General features: G+C 37.4%; 1 protein-coding gene across 1 annotated transcript in view; it reads left to right on the top strand.

The window, feature by feature from the left end:
• The window catches only part of MBD2 (methyl-CpG binding domain protein 2), a 67,234-nt gene that overhangs the window by 20,801 nt on the left and 23,166 nt on the right, over positions 1-23,267 (top strand). Inside the window, exon 3 of the mRNA XM_043558866.1 lies at positions 12,594-12,731. Coding sequence (XP_043414801.1) covers positions 12,594-12,731 — 138 coding nt within the window. The remainder of the gene's footprint in view (positions 1-12,593; positions 12,732-23,267) is intronic.

Raw genomic sequence — 23,267 nt, 5'->3', positions numbered from 1 at the left:
AATGTGAATATGGTATAGAACAAGTTACTTTTTAGGTTGGCTGGGTGTGCTTACCTTGGAAAGACTCAGTTCTTTCATCACATTTCTCTAGTCACACAAATTTGATAATTTGGAAATAAACAACATTAGATTGTCTTGAGTGGAATCAATTGTGTAAGTCTGCCATTATTCATTTTTCATGAATTATGTTGGTTTATGGTAGTGTGCTTGTGATTTTATCAACATGACCTTGGATTCTGTATGGCTGTATCCTAGGTATGTAACCAAATGATCTAGAATGTGCTTGTTTTACTTATCCTCAACAAAATAATAAAATTCTTGTAGAGAGCTAATACATCTTGGGGGCAGTATCTGCAGTTTGAGAAGCACAAGTGAACAGGTGGTGATGGTGGGAATCGGATTGGGTACTGGACAGAATGGGTACAGGGGGAGAATGAATTTGGGAAAAGATGAAACTGGAAGTAGGGATAGTGGTTTAGGCTGTTGTAGTCTAGAAAAGTAATGATGGCTTGAACTAATGCTGTAGCAGGAGGTATGGAAAGGTGTTAGAGTCAATCAAGAGATATAAGTACATTTAAGTACTGATGATTGTAGAGAGACAGAACCATTGATGGTTCTGGTTCAAGCTACGGTTCTGGCTTGAGTCACTGGGGTGGAGGTCGGTAAAGAATAGGGGAAGAAGATCGAGTTTGGGGATGGGGTGAGGAAGACTGAGTTGCAATAGTTTTGTTACTTGGACTTCTGAAAGGATCTGGTGCAGCCCCAGGAACTCCCAGGTCATGCTTTGAGAACTCCTGTCATTGTGGTTTGTCATAACTTACTAGGATCGCCTAACAAGGGGCAAATAGAAGAAAATTACCTTGTCACACCATTGGTAGTGAATAAGTGAATAAATTAGTTTCATGGAGAGTAAGAAGGAACTTCCAGAAAAGTAGTAGGAGAATCAAGAAATTGTGTTATAAAAGCCTAGGAAAGAAAATTTACTTTGTAGTATCCATTGGATTTCCAAGTTAGAAGGCGTCTGGTGACCAGTTATGAGGGACCAGAAGTCTTTCTTAGAATGCCAGAAAGTTTCTGGGAAATGAGAAATTAGAAGCAAAATGTATCCTGCTGTTTTAAAGGTTTTACAATTTTGATTTATTATTTGATTGGGTAATTTGTACACAGGGTGAAAGGATAGTTGATAAAAAAAGCCTCCCTTCCCTCCCTCTACAGTCTCTCATGTGCAGTCCTCTTCCTGAGAGGAAACTGCTGTTAGTTTTGTCATGTGTCCTTCCAGAACTTCTGTGCATTTACAAACATGTATGTACAGTATATATTTTTACCCCTCTAATCATAAAAATGCTTAGACTACTTTTTTTTTTTTTCAACGTTTATTTATTTTTGGGACAGAGAGAGACAGTGCATGAACGGGGGAGGGACAGAGAGAGAGGGAGACACAGAATCAGAAACAGGCTCCAGGCTCTGAGCCATCAGCCCAGAGCCTGACGCGGGGCTCAAACTCCCGGACCGCGAGATCGTGACCTGGCTGAAGTCGGACGCTTAACCGACTGCGCCACCCAGGCGCCCCACTTAGACTACTTTTATGGAGATTGAATGAGAGGTAGAGGAGAGGAAAATATTCAAAAGAGAATGCATGACCAAGGAACACTATCATTATTGTTATTTTTCCTTTAATGGATAAAAGTGGCCAAGAGAGAACCAGTAGAGAGGCAGGTGTCCAGTCTAAGAGTCCATGCTTCAGGAGGCCCTCCAGGAACCTTTGAACTAAGTGCAGCATTTTCTGTTATGCATTTTTTGTGAGGAGAGAGTCTATTTACCATATTCTAAAGGAAAATGTAGCTGACAAAGCTAATAACCACTGTTTAGAAGCAAGAGAAGAAGCAAAGCCTTGGCAGAAGATATGAGGGACCAACTCACTTGCTCTATCTCAAGTTAGGACTTTGTTGAAGAAATTGGGGATTTTTTCAGTTATTGAAAGTAGTCCTGTAGTGGACTGACTTATTTATGTCCTCAGGACTGACTGATTTATGTCCTCAGGACTCCTGTGGTAGGATCATTCTGATTACCAGCTCCTGATAGAGCATACTATATGGTAAGAACTGCCCCTTGGGTTCTTTGTAGAATCTCTCCATCCACACTGAAAACAGAGATCTCTCATTCTTTATTCCTGGTCTTATAGAGAAAGTAACTAAAATTTTTCCCAAAGATGCTAGTGTCCTCTTCATCAGTGTATTAAGCACTTGTTGGCATGGAGTTTCTTCTGGTATCTTTCTAGTGGATATAGTTGGGAGTGAAGAGGGGCAGTGAGCAGATCATAGGTGATAAATTAACATTGCTAGGCCTTGAAGTTCTTATAAGGGATTACTGGCATCTCCCTTAAGTGTAGGCCACTGTTGAGTCCAGTTTCTGTTAATTTGAAATGAAATGGACAAAAGTGGAAGTAGAGAGCAAGTAGTTATTCTAGTAGTCTGTTGATAAATGATGATGGCCTAGACACGTGGTGGTGGAGAGAAGCAGACAGTTTTTAGATCTGTTTTGAATGTAGAATTTACAGGATTTGCTAATGATTGGGTATGGAAGATGACAGAGAAGACTCAAGTGTGAGACCTTCGTTTTTAGATGAGTGGGTGGATTGGGTTACCATTCACTGCGATCACCTTAGGAAATAATTTGTATGGGTCAATAAAATAAATCTTGAACATGCAAGGTTTGAGGTGCTTATTAAACATCCGGATGGAGATGTCACATATGCAGTTGCTATGCCAAATTGTGAGGTCTCACCTGGAAAGTCATTAGCACTTAAGCAGTATTCCAAGTAATGGGACTAAAAGAGATTGCCCAGACAAAAAGATCCAGAACCAAGCTCTGAGCAAATCCAATAACTAAAACTTGGTTACAGCAGAAGGAATCAGCAAAGTGAATTGAGAAAGAATGGCTAGTACGGTAGGAGAGATGGGAGAGGAGAATGTTTCAAAAAGAAGAGTGAGTGGTCAGTTGTATTGATGCCTAGGATGGGTTGAGTGGAGGGAAACAGAAATTTCCCTTGAATTTGGCAATATGAAGGTAAATTAATAACCTTGATTTTCAGTGGCAACAGAAGCCAGGTTGGACAGAGTTAAAAGTGAGTGAGAGATAAAATTAAGATGGACAAATCTTTTGGTAATTTTTTTTGGATAGAGAAGAGAATCACTAGATGGTAGGTGAAAGAGATGATTTGGTTAAACTCCCACCTTAAAGATTTTGAAAAGTTTAATAATAGGGTCTGTAGCAAGGTGGAAAAATCACAGACATCAAACAAGCACATTCGCAGGATGATGATGATGATGAAGAAGAAGAAGAACAACAACAACAACAACAACAACCACCACTACCATGAAACCTGTACTGGGTAGGGAGGAATGTGAAAGGGGTTAAAGAGCAGTGAGAAACCAAGAGAGTCAATGGATGGGAGTCAAAGAATGCAGAGGGCAGTTCTGAGAAAGTGAGCTGCAAGGATAGGAAGTAGGAATTGGGAGACTTGGATGCTTGATTGAGATACTGGAGATGGTGTAGTTACTAGTGTAGACAAGCCTGTGACTATAATGTTAGGTGAGTGAGGTTGGGCAGAGGAATAACAGGTCAAAGGACTCAGGATATTGGGTAGTTATCCACATGGTTTTTGAGGTCTCCCAGAATGAGGACAAGAGTTGGGATGGAGAAGAAGACTGAAATGGAAGCTAAAGTCTAGTGAATGAAGGAGAAAGGGAGCAGGGGTAGAGGGTAGTATAGCCAGATATATGAACTTCAAAGGAACTAGTGTTTTTGAAGGATCAAAAGTGGAGAAATTATTTGAGAAAAGTGGGAGAAAGGAGAAAACCTATGCCACCTCTTGGCCCTTAGATATGCAGTAGAGAGGGAGAGACGTAGGAAGGGTGGGAGGAGAGGGAGGGAAAGAGAAGTTTCATGTGAGAGGACTTGAGGCCATCAAAGGATGGCCAAGTCAGTGAATGCAGGAACTGGAGAGAACGTTTAGAGAAAATATTGAGGATATAGGAAAGTGACCCGTCATTCAAGAGTGTATGCTATGAGGATTGGGTCTGGGATGGGTCAAAAAAGTTTGAAAGCCACTGAACGGTGGGGTAGATGAGTGGGGGTGCAGAATATTACGGGGACGAGTAGTGGGTGATAGTGTATGATCTGAGAGACTTGACTGGTTATTACTGAGGAGTGTAATATGTGGTGGTATTAATTTTGGTAATTGTTAGAGCAGAGCACACAGTTGAAACATTATGGTCTGGACTCTGGGCTGACTTTGTGACTCAGGAAGACACTGGCCACATCCCACCTATAAGCATAATTTAAATAGTAATAGATGGAGTAAGTCTAGGGGCCATTTCTCTTACATTGATGATTTCAAGGCAGATAATATAGATAATTTTATTCTTAAAAATTTTTTTTAATGTTTATTTTTGAGAGAGAGAAAGAGAACAAGTGGGGGAGGGGCAGAAAGACAGGGGGACAGAGGATCCACACTGGGCTCCGTGCTGACAGCAGGGAACCCAATGCGGGGCCTGAACTCACAGACCGCAGGATCATATCCTGAGCTGAAGTCAGAAGCTTGATCAACTGAGCCACCTGGGTGCCCCAGGTGACTTCATTCTTTGCATAATAATTTTGAGATGGACGTGGTAGATAGCAATGAATGATAGTATTTTCTACCTGTTTAGCACCTTTGAGTTTAAAGCAGAAAATGAGACTAGTGAAGGCTCAGGTCTGCATAACATAAGATTTTACGTGTAATAGACATTTTGTGCATCCATTTATTCCACAGAAAACTTTTAGCACATTATATGCTTAGGCATTATCGCAGACTCTGAAAAATATGGTAAAGGAAGTTTCTGTGCTCATGGAACTTTAATTCTAGTGGTATGACAAACTAATACACAGTTTAAATATCAAGTGCTGTACTGTGAATTAATTAACAGTGGTTGAGACTGACTGGGTGGCTGTTCAGGCTGAGCAATCAGGGAAGTTTTCTCCAAGAGGAGGATTTTGCAGCTGAGATCTGAATGATTAAGTGAGCTATACAAAAACCACAAGGAAAAGCATACCATGTAAAGGGAGTAGCCAGTGCAAAATCCCTAAGGCAGGATACATTAAGCCTGTGAGAGCAGAGTAGGCCACTGTGGCTGGAGTTTAGTGCAAGGGGAAGGCATCCTCGGTGAGGTCAAGGCAGCAGACAACCTAATCACGGCTTGTCAAGCTGGCATAAGGAATGGTATGGAATGCTATTTTCGGACTCCAGATAGGGAGCAATAGGATTGCTTTGGCTGCTGTGTGGAAAATGTAAAGTGCAGAAGTAGGAGTCAGGGGCCAGTGCTCATTCAGGCAGGAATGATGGTGACGTGGACAGTGTTTAATGAGTGAATAAAGGAGGGAAGGATCAGAGCAAAGGCCTCTTTAGTCCTAGAACTGTTTAGTATTCTCTTGTTCAAAGCACTTCTAATTTTCTCATTGCAGGAATGTCCTTAATAATAGATACCTATTTATCTTTTGCTAATAAATAACCTTTAGCTAATAAATGAAGATAAGGTATCAGTTAACAACATTGATCCATTTTTTTGGCTAATTTGAGCAGATACAATTGATCCTGAAACACAGGTTGGACTGTACAGGTCCACTTATATGCAGACTTTTCTTTGATAAATACAGTGCAATACTATACATGTATTTTCTTTTCCTTATGATTTTCTTAATAACATTTTCTTTAGCTTTCTTTGTTGTAAGAATACAGTATGTAATACATACAACATAGAAAACATGTATTAATCAACTGTTTATGTTATCCATAGGACCTCTGGTCACAGGCCATAAGTAGTAAGGTTTTGGGGAAGTCAAAATTATATATATGTGTATATATATATATGTTATATATGTATATATATATGTGTATTTTCGACTGTGTGGCAGTTAGGTGCCCCTCACCCCCACATTATTCAAGGGTCATCTGTATTTAGATATTGATTGGATAAAGATTGCTAGGGAGCAAAAAGCGAACAGAAGAACTTTACATGTTAGCAAATAGACTTACTGATGAGAATAGTCTCTTCAGTATGATATTAGGTTTATGTTGTAAGTTAGTGCCTTCAGATCTATCCAAATATGATAGAGCCTTTTGAGAGGGCTGGGCTTGGATTTCATGCTAATAATGTAGGTAGATTTGGAGTCATAGTAGCCTATGCTTTGGCTTTGGCAAGATTTATTTTGGATGCCCAGGTTTTTTTGTTGGCAATTGAGGTCTATTTCACTGAGTTTTATAAGTCCTGAAGAGTTCCCTGACATTGTAGACTGTAAGTCGGTAAGAGAAGCCCTACAGCAAATGATTTGTGTGACTATCTCCACCATTCTTCCAAGGATGTGTATACAGTTAGTGCCAACCCAGATGTAAAGGAGATAATGAATTCCACACAGTACGTGGCCTAGTTTGAGTAGAGCTGCTCTTCAGTATTTGGTTGAAACTCATTTCTGTCTTTTGTTGTAAGTTCTTTAATGACCTCATATTAACTAAAACTGCAAGAAGTTATTTTTCAAGTAGAACTCCTCAAAACTTGTTTTCAGTGATGAATTTCAGTCCCCCACCTCTTCAATTAACTACAAGTATAAGTCCTTTTTAATGAGCTCAAAATGTAGTCTGTCTCCTCTTTTTAATATCTCATTGATCTCCTTAAAAAAGAATCTTGCTCTTAGCAAATTATACTAAGTGGATTTTCAGTACAAAATCGTAGATCCCAGATATTTTTTCTTTATTTTTTGTAAAAGCCTATGAAGTTTGCAGAACTTTGTGAATGTATTTTTTAAAAACCCACTGAATTGTACACTTAAAAATGGTGAATTTTATGGTGTGTGAATTATATACCATTTAAACGAAATCAAAGATTGTACAGCAGTTTGCATTATTGGCTTTTGATTTTGTGGAAAGGCACGAAGTATAGGCTACTGTACATATTCTGGAACAAAATGAAATTATTTTTTTGATGATATTCTTGGTTTGCTCTAAATGTACCTCTCAGGCTCCCCTCTTTGTGAACCAGGGAATGGCTTTTCTCCTGAAAAAGCTTAATAGGTTTAAGTTCCTAATTTTCAGTAGCATGCTCAAAAACACATTAATGCTAATAATAGAAAGAGCAGGTATTTATTCAGAATTGACATACCAATGTGGCCATAAAACCTACAGCTGTTTTGTTGTCTTCTCCCAGAATGTAAGCTCTGAGGCAGGGATTTTTGTGTTTTGATGATAACTGTATACCTAGCATACAGTCAGTGCCTGGCACGTAGTAGGCACTCAGTATTTGTTCAATGACTGGATGAAAGCAGCATTATACATGCATTATCTTGTGTGATCTTTGTAAGAATCTTATGAATGGTTATTGTTATCATCCTCATTTACAGATGAGGAAAGTGATCCCAGAAAAACAAAGTTCTCAAATTGGGGCATGAATATTTCTTGGGGGATGTACTATATGGAAAGCCATGGAATTAAAATGATGAATGAAACTTGGAAGTATCAGTTTTATTTGAGCATTTTGGGTAGGTAGAGCAACATTTTTTACATTAAAACATGGCTAATTTTTAAAAGTGCAAAATTTGCAAGGATTTTAAAGGTGAAATGAGTCCTTTTGGTTCTTGTCATAGAATATGTACAACTTTGAACTGTCATTCAGTTTTATTTCAAAGCTAGGCTGGAAAAAGTGGTATTTAGAATATATAAGTTCCTGCTGTTCAAAACTATGCTGTGTAAAGGCTTCCATAGTACACACAACATGCATGGTTTTAAAGGAGTGTTTCTGTATTCTTAACTTCTAGAAGTATACTCTTTCATGTAGTGGACCTGAGCATGCCCCGGGATGGAGGTACAAACTCTTTTTTCCCCAGTTGCCCTTTTGTAGTCCACCTTCTCCCATTTTACAGAAGAGCATACTTTTTGCTAGCCTGTCGTATTACCATGGTGCAAAATGTTTGATCTCCAGTAAAGGAATAATTTGAAATACTGGTGTCGATGCCGAGAAAATGAATTACTTGGTAACAGTCAAGACTTTCTGTCGGTAAAGTTCTTTGTCTAAAATTTACAGAGCACTTTATGTAGACTTCGATTATTAAAAATTTTTGATGGTTCACTATGCGATATTTTGACATATAACTCAAAAGAAGTTCAAAGAATTGACTGAGAAGAAAACTCATTCTATTTACTCATTTATGCAAATAGGGTTTCTTGCTGTTACATCTACAAAAAATGAAGGATAGGAATGGAATTGGTACTAAATCTTGGGCCTATTCTAGCATCTGTCCCAGCCCATGAAGTTATTAAAAAAAAAAATTTTTTTTTTAACATTTATTTATTTTTGAGAGGCGGAGAGACAGAGCATGAGCTGGGGAGGGGCAGAGAGAGAGGGAGACACAGAATCGGAAGCAGGCTCCAGGCTCTGAGCTGTCAGCGTAGAGCCCAACGCAGGGTTCGAACCCATGAATTGCAAGATCATGACCTGAGCCAAAGTTGGACACTCAACCGACTGAACCACCCAGGTGCCCTGAGGTTTTTTTTTTAAATAAAAAATTCTCTTATTTAATGCATCTAACTTTTATCTTACTCATTAACATGTAATTTACTATTTAGGGGCAGTTATATACTAGTGATGTAGTAAAGCAAAAGACATTTTTTAACCACTAAGTACTTTATGGTCACAAAAAGTAAAAAAAATAATCTCATGACATATATATAATCAACTAAAGGTTTTCAAGTTTAAAAGAGGAAATAACTTTGGGAATGGAATTATTAGCTCAAAGAGAAAAAGGAGTGAAACAAAATGTGTACTTACTGAAAAGTTTGTTCATGTATAAGTGGTTGATGGTGAATATATTTAGATTGTTAGATACATTGTAAAGTGATAGGTTTATTAAAGTGTCAGTACTTAAAATGGTAGTAAGTGCATTCTTTGCAATCACTTACATTACAGTTTGAAATAGTCTTGATGTCAGCTTTGAAATGTAGGTGAGATATATAATTTCAAAAATTTTTTAGCTGGTAGGAATGCAAAAATGTTTGAAAATCACCCGTTTATAAAACACATGCTCTTCCTCCACCTCTTTAATTATCCTCTTTTCTAGCCTCAGTCAAGTTAGACCAACCAAAAGGCGACATGGTAATTAGATCACACGGGTGCTTAGTCCCTTTAAGAATCACCTTCACCAAGTTTCCTTTAAATTTTATATTCTTGGCTTTTATGGAAGGCCACTGAAAAAGAAAAAGCATTTGAAATTTGCTTAGTTTTGTTGTGATGTTAGTGTCTCTAATTTTTTTTTTTCTAGATTTAATACTAGGACAGCTTTGTTTCCCTTATTAATTGATATACTTCCTTCTCTCTGACCTGATATCTATATAATTTAATGTTTCTCTTTTCACCCGGGATCCTAAAAATTTCAGATCCACTTTTGATGCTCAGCTCTAGTATTGATCACTATTAATCTTTTCAAAAGGAAATTTGTTTTCTCCCTGTCGCTGATTTTTTAAAAATTAATTTTTATTGTGTGTTCTTTCTGAATGTACAAAGATCCTTTTCAGAGATACTTATTGGAAAGGGATGAAGTAAACATTTTTTTAAAAATTAAAAAGATTTGTTTTTGTGTTCCTTCCAGCACCTAAGAGGAAAGAATAGTCTCAAAAATTACATGAGTTATTTGAGTATTTCCACCCTAATATACACATTATTATAAAATACATTAAATTTTGGTTTGAGGGTTAGCCTGTATACTGAGATTAATCAAGGTTGGAAACTTTTTCTAATAATTAGAATGTGTGTTTGCAAGTTTAATTTTGTGATATAAGAAACTTCTGCTTTACTTTTTCGTATGCTGAAAGGGAAGATTACAATGATAAGAGTAGCCTTAATCTTGTCCCATTAAAAAAAAGTGTTTGCTTGGGGCACCTGGGTGGCTCAGTCTGTTAAGTGTCTGACTCTTGATGTCCACTCATGTCTTGATCCCAGGTTCGTGTGATTGAGCCGCGTGTCGTGCTCGCGTTGAGCATGGAGCCTGCTTGGATTCTCTGTTTGTCTGTCTCTCTCTCTCAAAACAAAAAACAAAACCAGTGTTTGCTTTATAATTCTTAAGTTTATGGCAGATTGGTAGTTATTTAGAAGGATTCAGACACACAGCTGGGCATAAACAGTGACTCTTTGGCACTCTTCAGGTGAGAGTGGTAATAAAATTTACTGTTTTTGTGACAGTTTCTGGGAAAACCAGTTAGTCCAGTTTTTCAGATTACATGCTACTGTTTTGGAATACAAAATTCATTAGTGAAAAATTCTGTCTTCTGAGCTTTCAAGCTGGGTAAAAGGAGAAAACATAATAAAAACCAAAGTAAGATCAAGAGAGAAGTAATACAGCATACTCTTGAAAAATCTCTTACTCCCAGTGAGGAATGCACTACCTCATCAGTCAATGGGAATTGCGTATTTTGAATATTTGTAGCCAGCTTTTTCTTCTAATTTTTACTTATTACACCAAAAACATGTTAATGAAAAAAACAACAACAACCTTCCCATTGTAGAACCAATAGTTTCATATGTTTCATGCTTCCTTCCAGTCTTTGTGGATTCAGGATTCATTTAGAAGTAGTCCCTGCTGTCTCTAGTCATCCTTTGTAACAAGGGGAATCTTAAGAGGCTCCACTGTTTGTGCATACAAACAGTTGCAACATATTTCTGTGTCCATTGATGCCATCTTGTTCTAATACCAGCTGAGCACATCGTTCTTTATTAAAGAATGAAAACATGAAAAACCAAACAGGGTATTGTTTAGTGATCTATACTAGTTATAACTAGTGACAGGAAAAGTTCTCCGTGAGCTTCTTTAGGATAAAATATTGACTATTTCATAGTTTGGGTGGCTTCACTTATGGCCTCAGAATGCTCTAGATGTCATAAATCAGAGGTGTCCAAACCTTCTGTGCATCACAGAATTACTAGGAGAGCTTTTAAAAATATACCTTCCTAGGCTTCACACTTTTAAAGATGGCATCCTAAGTGGTAATTTTGCAGCCTGTCAGTCAAATTTGCTCACTTTTAAATCAAAGTTTTTGAAAATATATCTACAAAGATAAGAAAGCTAAATACCTAAGGAATAGTCTTATTTAAGACGAGTATGTCTCGGGGCGCCTGGCTGGCTCAGTTGGAAGAGCAGGTGATTCTTCGTCTTGGGGTTGTGGGTTAGAGCCCCAAGTTGGGTGTAGAGATTGCTTAAAAAAAAAAAAAAAAAAACAACTAAATAAAAAAGAAGACTATATCTCCTAAAGGTAAGCACATACATTGGGGGAAAATTGAATAAGATAAAGGAATGACAAGTACATACAGAGAAGAAGGGGTGGAGGGAACGAAGGTGGAGAGGGTGGTGATGGAGACATATTTAGTAGTGGGTCCAAATCCTACTGTAATTGTGATAATTGTTACTTTATTTTGATGCTTACCTTTCTAGGCCTTGATAACATTCCTTAAGCAGAGTTCACAAACCTCAACACTTATAGGCCTCAGACAGGTAATGCAAATATGAGTTGTTGAAGAATTTTGCTAAAGGAGAACCTTGACACCTCTTGTGAGCAGCTATACTAATTAATTATGGCCTCTTGTGGCCAAATCAAGTCTGGTATTTCTAGATCTTTGAGTTTTAAAGCGAAGTAGAATCTGGGTTTTATGTGATATCTCCGTATTTGCAGATGTTGGCTCATTTATTAGACACTAAAAACTGAACGAAATACATTTATGGGTTAAACTTCATCCTCCTGCAACCAATTTGCAAATCTTTGTTTTAGAGTAGTCATTCTGCAAGTGCTTCCTGGAGCAGTCAGCATCACCTGAGACCTTAATAGAAATGCAAATTCCCAGGGCCTACCTCAGATCTCTACTGAATCAGACTCTCTAGGAGTGGGGCCCAGGAATCTGTGTTTTAATGAACCCTCTGTGTGGTTCTGATGTGTGGTGAAGTTTGAGAACCAGTGTTTTGGAGTCTGGAAGTTGATAACACAATTTTTATCTGGGGATAGTTGTAAAGACAGAAGTTCATTGAATATCCTGCAGATTTATCAAGTATATTTCTATATAAAAAATATCGGGTATGTTGTCTTCAGATACAGATGGCCTTTTATATGTTTTTTGCCAGAATCAGAACCCACAATGATTAAATCACATTTTCTTCTTTTTGTCCCCCCCCACCTTCCTTGCCCCTGTATACCCCATGGTTAGAGCCTTGCAAATGAACTTAAAAGGAGCTCTGTGCCACGTTTTGACTTCACTAGAACACATCTTAGATTTTATTTACTGATTGATTAAAAGTAGGGGGATGGGTTAAATAGGTGATGGGGATCAAGGAGTGCCCTTGTGAATTGAGCACCAGCTATTGTATGGAAGTGAAATGCTGTATTTTACACCTGAAACTAATATTACACTGTTAAATAACTAGAATTTGAATAAAAACGTAAAGTAATGGATAATTAATTAATAAAAAAGAATTCAAATTATATTTATATGTAATATTTATTAACAAAAACATGCTTATATTCACAGGGTAAACCAGACTTGAATACAACATTGCCAATTAGACAAACCGCGTCAATTTTCAAACAACCAGTTACCAAAGTCACAAATCATCCTAGTAATAAAGTGAAGTCAGACCCACAACGAATGAACGAGCAGCCACGTCAGGTAAGGATCTACTTGGTTCTCCAATCTTATTTGTCAGACAATTCTGGTATTTTTACCAGACATAGTTCAAGTAAACCGGTTAAAATGGAAAATATTTGGAAAGAAAATTGTTTTATGTTCCTAGGCTATTACATGAATGCTGGAGAATAAGTCTAATAATATTTAGGTTAAATGTTTTAAGAAAAAAGTTAATTAAAAATGAATCTAAATTAATATTATGGACTACATTTTTGTGTTTTTGTGTGGTAATGTACATCAGATTTGCTTTTGCTAATCTTAGTTTAGATTATCTTTCCAGGGATAATATTTCCTAGGAGGCTGAAGCATGCAGTTTGTGTTGCTTAGTTTAAAAATATTTTCGATTTTATAGAAACTACTTTTCTGATTTCTTATTATATGACAGCCATCCCTCCCTTTTTGAAAAACAATTAAATAAACTTTGTCAATATGGTATATTGTCCTGTGACTTCCATTTTTGCAGAAATTCAGTTTAATAAATTTCTCTTTCTTTATGGCTTCAAACTGTATGGCACCAGAATCTGTTCTTAGGAAAAAAGTATTATCTGAAAGGCCTCCCTGCTGTTTAATAATGCCATATAGCCAGGGGAGGGAGACTTGATAAAATGCGTACCTTTCCAAGTAACCTTGCTTATTCATTCCCTAATTGTGGTCAAAAAGTTTAGGTACTTCGGGAATTTTTAGTAGCAATTGGGGTGAGGGAGTGGAGGGAGAAACATCTGTGCATATTTTTTCTCTCCTTTCTCTGCCTCCTCCCACTTACAGATTAGAAATGCTGATTTACCTACGACGATTATCTTTTGCTCTCATATTCCCCGTTTAGATGCCTCACTCCACCTTTTCATTTGAATTTTGTTTTTCACTAGTCCCTCAAGTGTCTCATCTCCAGACTTCATAAAGGATTGGGCCAAAACTTTCAGACAGTTGCTCTAGAAGAAACTACCTAAAGAAATTCAGTTCCCACATCCTCTGTAGTGTTTTTTCCTCTTCAGGTGAGCCAGGAAAACAGAAGATATTTGGAGCCACATTGGATCAGCATCTTGCTATAGATGTCTCAAGATTTGAAGTTCTAAACTTGCTTTACTGTTGGTCCCCAAGAGATTCAACAGGGGCCATGTAAGTGTATCACATCCAATATAAAAGATGCGTACCTGCATGTGCCTTTAGGCTCTTGTCACCACTTAGGTTTTCTTTGGGCCATTCAGCATTCTGTGCCAGGCTTTTCCCTTCTGTTTTACTACTGCACCCAGTGAGAGTCACCACACCGCTGGTAGTGTTAGTATACTCATTACAACAGGGAAGGAATTCTGCCATTCTGAACTTTGCCCACCTTGATAAAGCCATTCCCCGATTATGTTCTTTCTTAGATACTGTCTAAAGTCTTGAACATCTTGTCCTTTGGCATTTTGGTGATTTTTAAATCATTTCCTTGTAAAGATTTTTATCAATTGAAATTTTTCAAAGTTTATATGTGGGTAAGACAGTTTGCTTCAAAAAGCTCGAAAGATAAAGGAAGTGGAATAACTGTTAATAATAGTTTCATATTGGAAATTTGAGTTACCTTATTGAGAATAGGTAGTAGATGGATTTTATCCTCATCTTTTCTTTGCCAAGTCATTCTCAATATAGTCTCTAAACCCAAATATTTTAAAGACCAATTGAGTAGCAAATTACGATTATTTAAACAGTAATTCTTTTCTGTACCTAAGTTCAGTCACAGATTTTAACAACTGTAGTAATTGTATTTACTGGGTGTTTACCTGGCTGTAGGGGACACTGGTAACGGAGATTTTTAAAGCTGAAATAATCAGGTTAGCTGCTCCTTATTCACTGATACATTGAGTAGTTTTACATTTCCCTCTTTTATTAAAGTTTCTGAGATTGTTCTCAAATGAAAAGAATATACCAAAAAAAGCTAAATCCCACCTCCTTCCCCTGCCCCCACCCCCAAATCTTATATCATTTTCAACTCAGATCTTTTGAGGATTTTATCTTCCTTTTTGCTTGCATAGACGAGAAGTTTTAAAATTATTTAGGAGGTTACTTCCTCAAAAGTTTGAACTGTTTCTTACTTTATCCTCACATCACCTGGTGGTTTTTGCTGGGTATTTTTGATTATACCAAGACATTAGTTGTCTTTCCCCCAGCTTTATCTTCAACATAAGAATTGAGGGAATATTTGACTACTGTCTCACTAATGGGATTTCAAAATAAAGGACAGGGCGTTGGGCAGCTATAGGAAAATAGAGACAACTTCTATATTATTGTTTGAGAAATCATAATCTGTCATTCTGACTATTTCATTTTAGATTCAGGCTTTTTAGTAAAGGAAAGATGCTGATTTAAGTTATATTTTGGTGTATATATGTCAGATACGTGCTAATCAACTATTGTTGAGGAGGTGGTTGACAAAAAAAATAAAACATGTAGGCAAAAATAATTCTTCCACTGTGCTTTCACACAGCCTGGTTGAACTAGATCGGCAGTATGAATTGCCACATATTCCATTTGGAGAACTTCTTTTGATCATCCAGTAAATAAACTAGACAGAGTGGTTTCTGTTTTTGAGATAGATATAAATGTTTTTGTTTCTTAACCGTGTCGCAGTCTTTTAATAAAGTATTCAATCTAGTGGTATTGTAATACTTAGAGACCTAGGACTGGGATTGGATTTTTGGATCTTAACTAGGTTCTACGTTGGATAATTTGAAGTGATTAGTTTACATGTGATGCAATCACAGAAATGAATAATTCTGTCTTATGTGACAAACATCCTATGCCCGTATCTTTGTGTGGCTGTCTGATTTGATTTCTGTAAAATATATGAATTATAAATTTCTAGTGTATTGATTCCTTGAAAATACCTTAGCTTTAAAATTGCAAATTAGGGTATGTAAGCAAAAGTGCATTAAATGGAATTCAGCAATAATATCTGCCTATAATTAAAACCTAGTTATGATAGGATAGGTAGACATATATACACACTATCAGCATATTTGATAAGTGCTTGTCTTTCCCTTAGATTAAACAGAAATCTGGAGTGGGGTGGGGAAACTCGACCAACTATAAGACTATTATCCCAAATAGTAAGATCATTGAAATGTTCTTATTTGGTCATATATATAAAACACCTCCAAAAATCTTTTTAATATGACATAATTATGATTTTGCTGTTAAGGCTGTCTTTCCTAGCTTTCTCCCCTCAGTATATGAAGAACTCACATTTCTGTTTCCTTCTCATTTCTTTGATCCTGTCATCTTTGATATTTTCTGGTCTCTCACCTTTTCTTTTATCCTCAACTCAAAGAAACTTCATTTTTGAGCCATTACTTCTTCCTTTTAATTATTATATTATAGGATGCTCATAGGCTGGAGGTGTTTTTGATAGTCTTTGAATATTAATTACATTTCTTCACTTTTTTTAACCAAAAAATAAATATTTAAGAATTAGCAAAAAAGTGGATTTAAATGTTCTATTTGATCCTAGATTTTTTCCTTTTATTTGCTAATTCTTCTTTCAAAAGATATGAAATTTTCTTTTACTCCCTTCTAGAAGTCAGCCTTTTTTTTTTTTTTTAGAATGCTTTTTTCCCAGCTTTATTGAGATATAATTGACACACAACATTGTCTAAGCTTAAGGTCTACAACGTGATGATTTGATACACATATACATTGCAAAATGATAACCACAATAAGGTTAGTTAACACATCCATCACTTCACATAATTGCCATTTTTGTTGTGGTGGTGGTGGTGAGAACATTTAAGATCTTTCTTAGCAACTTTAAAGAATACAATACAGTATTGTTAACTATAGTCACCATGCTGTGTATTAGGTCCCCAGAACTTACTCCTCTTATAACTGGAAGTTCATACCCTTTGACCAACACCTGCCCATCTACCCCCACACCTGGCCACCACCAATCTACTCTTTGTTTCTAATAGTTCAGCTTTTTTAGATTCTACATATAAGTAAGATCATATATGTCTTTCTCTGCCTGGCTTACTTCACTTAGTATAATGCCCTTGAGATTCATCCATGTTGTCAGAAATGGCAGGATTTCCTTCTTTTTTATGGCTGATAATATTTCTTTATCCATTCACCCATTGATAGACACTTAGATTGTTTCCATGTCTTGGCTATTGTGAATAATATTGCAGTGAACATGGGAATACAGATATCTCTTCAAGACAGTAATTTCATTTCCTTCGGATATATACTAAGAAGTGGGATTGCTGGATCAAATGAGAGTTGTATTTTTAATTTTTTGAGAAACCTCCATACTGTTTTCCATAGTAGCTATGCCAGTTTACATTCCCAGCAGTATACAAGTGTTCTCTTTCCTCCACATCCTTGCTAGCATTTAATATCTCTTGGCTCGTTGATAGTAACCAAGAATGGATATTTTAAAATATGTTAGAAGAAACTTTTAAGATGAAGTTAAATTTTAAAAACATATACACTTTAAAGACATTGTGTATGAAAAGTTTGTAAAATATTTCAGTGTTTAGTTACCATAACCTAGGAAATTACTCTTCATTCTAGACATTCTAAGAGCATTTACTTTTTCGTAACCTTGAAAGGTTATTTCTAGTATAGACTTGTTTTAGTTTTTTTATGATTGAGAAATAGAGAAGCTAAAGCACAGAGTTCCGTGGAGGATGTTATATTCCTTTTCTCTAGACAAAAAATTAGCTTCCTGGGCAGAGGAAGTGGATGACGTGTTGTCCTGAAATACTTAAAAGCATTATTCTGGGTGGTGTAGGAGGAGAGGTGCCGTAGACAAAGGATCAAATAAATAGTACAGACATATGCTATAGGTGTTCCAGAAGGTGATTTTACTGTGGCTAGGGTGGTTGGGGAAATCTTTAGAAGAGATACAGGACATATGCCGGACGTTGCAGATTGAGTGGGATTTAGAAAAGCAGATGGGAGGGCGAGGACATTCCAACTAGGGAGAGTAGTGTTAGCAAAGCTATTGTAGTGGGAATGGGCAGGGAATGAAAAGACAAGTTGTTTGCAGATCAGGGTTTTCATGGGAAGTAGTGGGAGCTGAAAATGTTGTAGCGCGTTTCCTTAAGTGCCAATCTTTACAAATTTTAAAAAATGTTATAATTTCCTATATTTATAAGAGAAAGATATTTGGGATAGACAAAAAAATTCTCATCATTCCTTTTTTGTAATTCAGTTACAGTATTTTAGTATTTTATATGTATATATATTTTAATTTTTTTAATGTTTATTTTTGAAAGAAACAGAGTGTGAGCGAGAGAGGGACAGAGAGAGGGAGACACAGAATTCGAAGCTGGCTCCAGGTTCTGAGCTATCTGCACACAGCACGACACAGGGCTCAAACCCATGAACCACAGGATCATGACCTGAGCTGAAGTTGACACTCAACCGACTGAGCCACCTAGGCGCCCCAGCATTTTTTATATTTTTTCAATCTTTTAATGCATCTTTTGATGATGTGTATGGGTATATATATATATATATATATATATATATGCATGTATATATATACACACGCGTATATATGTACATATGTACACACACAAACACACATGCTTAATATTTATACATACCATTATATACAATTTTAGCCATATTTTATATAGTTTATGTGCTATAACTTTATAATTAATTTATATTATTCCAACAACTGTGTATTATGCTAGCATATGATTTACTTAATCATTTTCATATTGTTATTTTTATTTTTCACTATTGTAGGTAGTACTCCAGTGAGTATCTTTATATAGATAAGATCCTTCCTATATCTTACATTGTTTCATCAGACTAGATTCCCAGAAATACAATTAGTATGAATGTCTGTGAGTTTTGACTCACATTGGCAAGTTGATTGCCAAAAGGTTGCACCAATTTAAAAGTCTGCGGACGGGGCGCCTGGGTGGCTCAGTCAGTTAAGCGTCCGACTTCAGCTCAGGTCACGATCTCACGTTCCGTGAGTTTGAGCCCCGCGTCGGGCTCTGGGCTGATGGCTCAGAGCCTGGAGCCTGCTTCTGGTTCTGTGTCTCCCTCTCTCTCTGCCCCTTCCCCGTTCATGCTCTGTCTCTCTCTGTGTCAAAAATAAATAAACGTTAAAAAAAAAAATTAAAAAAAAAATAAATAAAAGTCTGTGGACAAGTTATGTGCATTCCAGTTTTAGCTTTTCTTCATTGTCACTGTGTATTATCAGTGCTTTCTCTTGTTGGTAGCTCAGTGTATAAAAATGGTATTTCATTTTAAATTTTCACTTATTTGAATACTTCTGAAGTTGAACAAACTAGAGCATTTGTGTTTAACTTTGCAAATGAGAAATGTTTAGAGGATTTTGAACAAGGGAGTAGCTTTTTTTTTTTTTTTTTACCCCTCTGAACTGAATGTGAGCATATCTCCTTGTGGCCTAAAGCTAATGCCAGCGTCTGTACACCCCAGACACATTCCCCCTACCTTGTCAGACATCTCACTCGATGGATTATGTCATACGTATGTTTCACTGCAACTTCTCTCGCGAAACTGGGTTCTTCCCAAAAGCTTTTAAATATACACAGATCTTCCTCATTTTAAAAAGGTATTCATTTTACTCTGTGTCCCTTTTGCAATTTGTTTTCTCTTTTCCTTTTACAGTACAACTTCTTGGAATTGTGTGTATTTAATATCTACCTTACCTCTTAGTTTTGGTATCTCTGAAACACGACTTTTGTTCCCACTGCCCCGTGGATGTCTATTATCAAGACTGCTGATGATCGCCATTAAATTGGATGGACAAATTTCCACCCTTAGATTGCAGTACTTAACCTGCTCTAGCTAGGCACTGTGACTACCTTACCTTCTGAAATACTCTTTTATTCTGTAATGCTCTACTCTCTTGGTTTTCCTCCCTTTTTGTTTTTTCTTATTCCCTTTCTTAGGTTCCTTTTTCTCTACCCATCTTCCCAGGGAAAACTGTGCATTCTTCTTTGTATGTAAAGCCTGTGCAGATGATTTCATTCATTCTCATGGCTTCTGTTGTCATCTGTATGTTAATGATTTCCAAGTCTCTATGTCTTCATTCTGAGCTCCAGTTGTTTGTATCTCTCCATCTACTAACATTATTTGCTTGCAAGTCTTACCAGCACTTGTGATTCATCTTGTGTAATCTCCATCATCCTATTTAACCGGCCCTTTCTTTTCTTTCTTTTTTTTTTTTTTTTTAAATTTTTATTTATTTTTGAGACAGAGAAAGAGCTTGAATGGGGGAGGGTCAGAGAGAGGGAGACACAGAATCTGAAGGAGACTTCAGGCTCCGAGCTGTCAGCACAGAGCCCGACGCGGGGCTTGAACTCACGTACTGTAAGATCATGACCTGAGCCGAAGTCGGATGCTTAACCGACCGAGCCACCCAGGCACCTCCGGCCCTTTCTTCTATGTGCTTTGTTTATCTTAGTGAAAGTACCACTGTCCACTCAGCTGCCTAAGCCAGAACCTGAGCATCATCCTAGACTCTTCCCATCGTTTACCCTAAACCTCTGATTAGCCGACAAGTCCAATTGACTCTGTCTCCTGAATATTCACTTGCTCCATCCCTGTACCAGGTAAATGTCATTTCGTCTCATCTCTTTGCTTCTTATTCTCTTCAATTTATTCTTCATATTGCATCCAGAAACTCCACCTGACACGAAGATCTGACAGTGTTACTCTTCCCAAAAGCTTTCAATGATTCCTATAAGGTTTTAGGAAAAAAACCCCTAAGTATGATGTACAAAGTCAAAACACCTAACATGACTTACAAAGTCCTTCATGATTTGGCTTTTGCTTATCTTTTTGGCTTCACTTTCTTTTCTTGTTCTACATGTGAATCACATGAAAGTTTTTGCAGATTTTTGAACATGCTATTGATTCACTCCACTTCATGGCCGCCTCCTGCCCCTGCATCCCCTGGTCATATTTCATCCTGCTTTCTTTCCTACATTTAATTATCTATATTCTACTCCTCCCTCAAGTGTGAACTTAGATATCACTTTACCTGTTTCGAAAACCTCTAACTGATCAAGTCTGGGTTTAGAGATCCTCCTTAGGATCTCTCCCTTCTCCTTTTCTGATCCAACTGTATTAATTACTCATCACTTTATCCACAATATCTCCATTATGTCAGTGTTTAATATGCATTTGTTGACTCAATGAATTAATTAGTGAATTTTTTTAAATTAAAAAATCTTTAATTGAGCCTTCAACCTGTGCCAGGCCCTTACCCAAGTAGTAGGGATAGTTCAGTGAACAAAATAACAGCCCCTGATCTCATGGATCTTACCTTCTACTGTAATAGGAAGAGAGACAGACAAATATGTACATAATGTACCATGGTATGATAAGTGCAGTGAAAAAAAAACACATAATATATGGCCTTCAAAAGCAGAGAAGTATGGAGGAGAACATTCTAGACAGAGGTCTTAATTTGGTTATTGTATGTAATATAAAGAATGACTTAAGGCTCGGAAAACACCAAGAAGCTATAGGAAATTAGGGCACAAATGATAAGATCTGCTTCATGCTGGTCATAAAGTAATGGATGAAATTTGTTGACTGTTCAGCGGTGCTTATGAGAAGAGTCTTAGAGGGGCGCCTGGGTGGCTCAGTTGGTTGGGCATCTACTTGGGCTCAGGTCGTGATCTCACTGTGGGTTTGAGCCCCGCGTCGGGCTCTGTGCTGACGACTCGGAGCCTGGAGCCTGCTTCAGATTCTGTGTGTCTGTCTGTCTCTCTCTCTCTGCCCCTCCCCCACTTGCGCGCACATGCTCTCTCTCTCTCTCTCTGTCTTTCAAAAGTAAAATAAAAAATTTTTAAAAAAGTCTCAGAATTTAGGTAACTGGGAGAATGTTGTCACTGACAGGAATACGGAAATAATTGAGGCGGGTAGCTCATGGTGGTAGATGAGTACCTAGTTCTCTCTCTCTGCTCTCGTGTTCCCAACATAGTGTATCACGTTTTTAGTTAAATAGGTCAAATAGTCAGGGTTTACATTATTATGACTGGAAATATTCATGGGTAGGGCAGATAATGCCCAGTCATCATCTGAACGCTTTCATAATTTGTTGTTGTTAATCTTAAGAATTGTATGCTAGGTTTCTTTATAGTTGATCGTCTCTAATGCATCAGTACTTCTGCCACATGCCCATCAATCATATTTTTCTTATGCTGAAATCCATGGCATTCCTTGCTGTGTTTTTCCTAAGTCCCCTCTACCCCACTTGGGCTGAATTTGTTCTCTGGTCCTGCCATGTAGCTGCAGCTCCGGGGATTTCCTTTGCTGCACTTCTGCGTTGGAATTTTCTGGATTTCTGTCTTCCTCTGTCTTAATATATACCTTCTGCTGTAACTAATCCTCCAGTACCTTTCTCATAAAATATAGTGGGAGGTAAAGGTTTTGAGAATCTGCACATTAGAAATAACTTTATTCTGCTTGGATGCAGTCTGGTTTGACCCAGCATCATTGACTGAAAAGTGCATTATTTTTCATTGCTCTGCATTGTCAAAATGCAAATGTGTAAAAGTCTTATGAAAGTTTTTGGACTCCCAGTTCTATTTTTGGTCTGTGTACATGTGAGTCAATTTCTACACTCAGTTCTTTTTCATTGGTCTGTCTTTTCTTTTCCAGTACCTCACTGTTGTCATTATTATAGTTTCATAAGAATTCTTGATACTTGGTCGTATGCATTTCCAGCTTTGTTAGTCTTGGTTCAGGATTATCTTGGTTAGTTTTGGCTCATTGCATTTCTACATACGTTTTAGACTTACCTTGTCCAGTCTTTTTTTTTTTAGCGTGTATCTATTTTTAAAAAAAATTTTTTTTTCAACGTTTATTTATTTTTGGGACAGAGAGAGACAGAGCATGAACAGGGGAGGGGCAGAGAGAGAGGGAGACACAGAATCGGAAACAGGCTCCAGGCTCCGAGCCATCAGCCCAGAGCCCGACGCGGGGCTCGAACTCACGGACCGCGAGATCGTGACCTGGCTGAAGTCGGACGCTTAACCGACTGCGCCACCCAGGCGCCCCAAACGTGTATCTATTTTTGAGAGGCAGGGTACCAGCAGGGGAGGGGCAAAGAGAGAGGGAGATGCAGAATCCTAAGCAGTCTCTGGGCTCCGAGCTGTCAGCACAGAGCCCGGCATGGGACTCGAACTCACGAATTGTGAGATCATGACCTGAGCCGAAGTCGGATGCTTAACCGACTGAGCTCCCCAGGTGCCCCAGATCTTACATATTTTTAAATGATTTCTAGATATTTGGTGTATTTTGATACTACTCTAATTGATTAGGTTAATTTCTTTAATTTTCTAGTTGTCTGTTGCTAATATGTAGAAATAAGCTGATTTTGCACATTATACTGATTTATCTTTCTAAATTCACTTATTAAGTAATCAACGAGTCTCTTCAACTTTATACATGAAGAAACATGGTCATCTGCAAATGAGAGTTTTATTTATTCCCTGCTGACCCTTAAACATTTGTTTGTTTGTTTTTTGTCTTATTTCACTG

This window comes from Prionailurus bengalensis, chromosome D3 (genome assembly GCF_016509475.1).
Source record: "Prionailurus bengalensis isolate Pbe53 chromosome D3, Fcat_Pben_1.1_paternal_pri, whole genome shotgun sequence".
In the NCBI taxonomy this organism is placed as follows: domain Eukaryota; kingdom Metazoa; phylum Chordata; class Mammalia; order Carnivora; family Felidae; genus Prionailurus; species Prionailurus bengalensis.
This window is presented reverse-complemented; position numbering and strand designations above follow the sequence as displayed.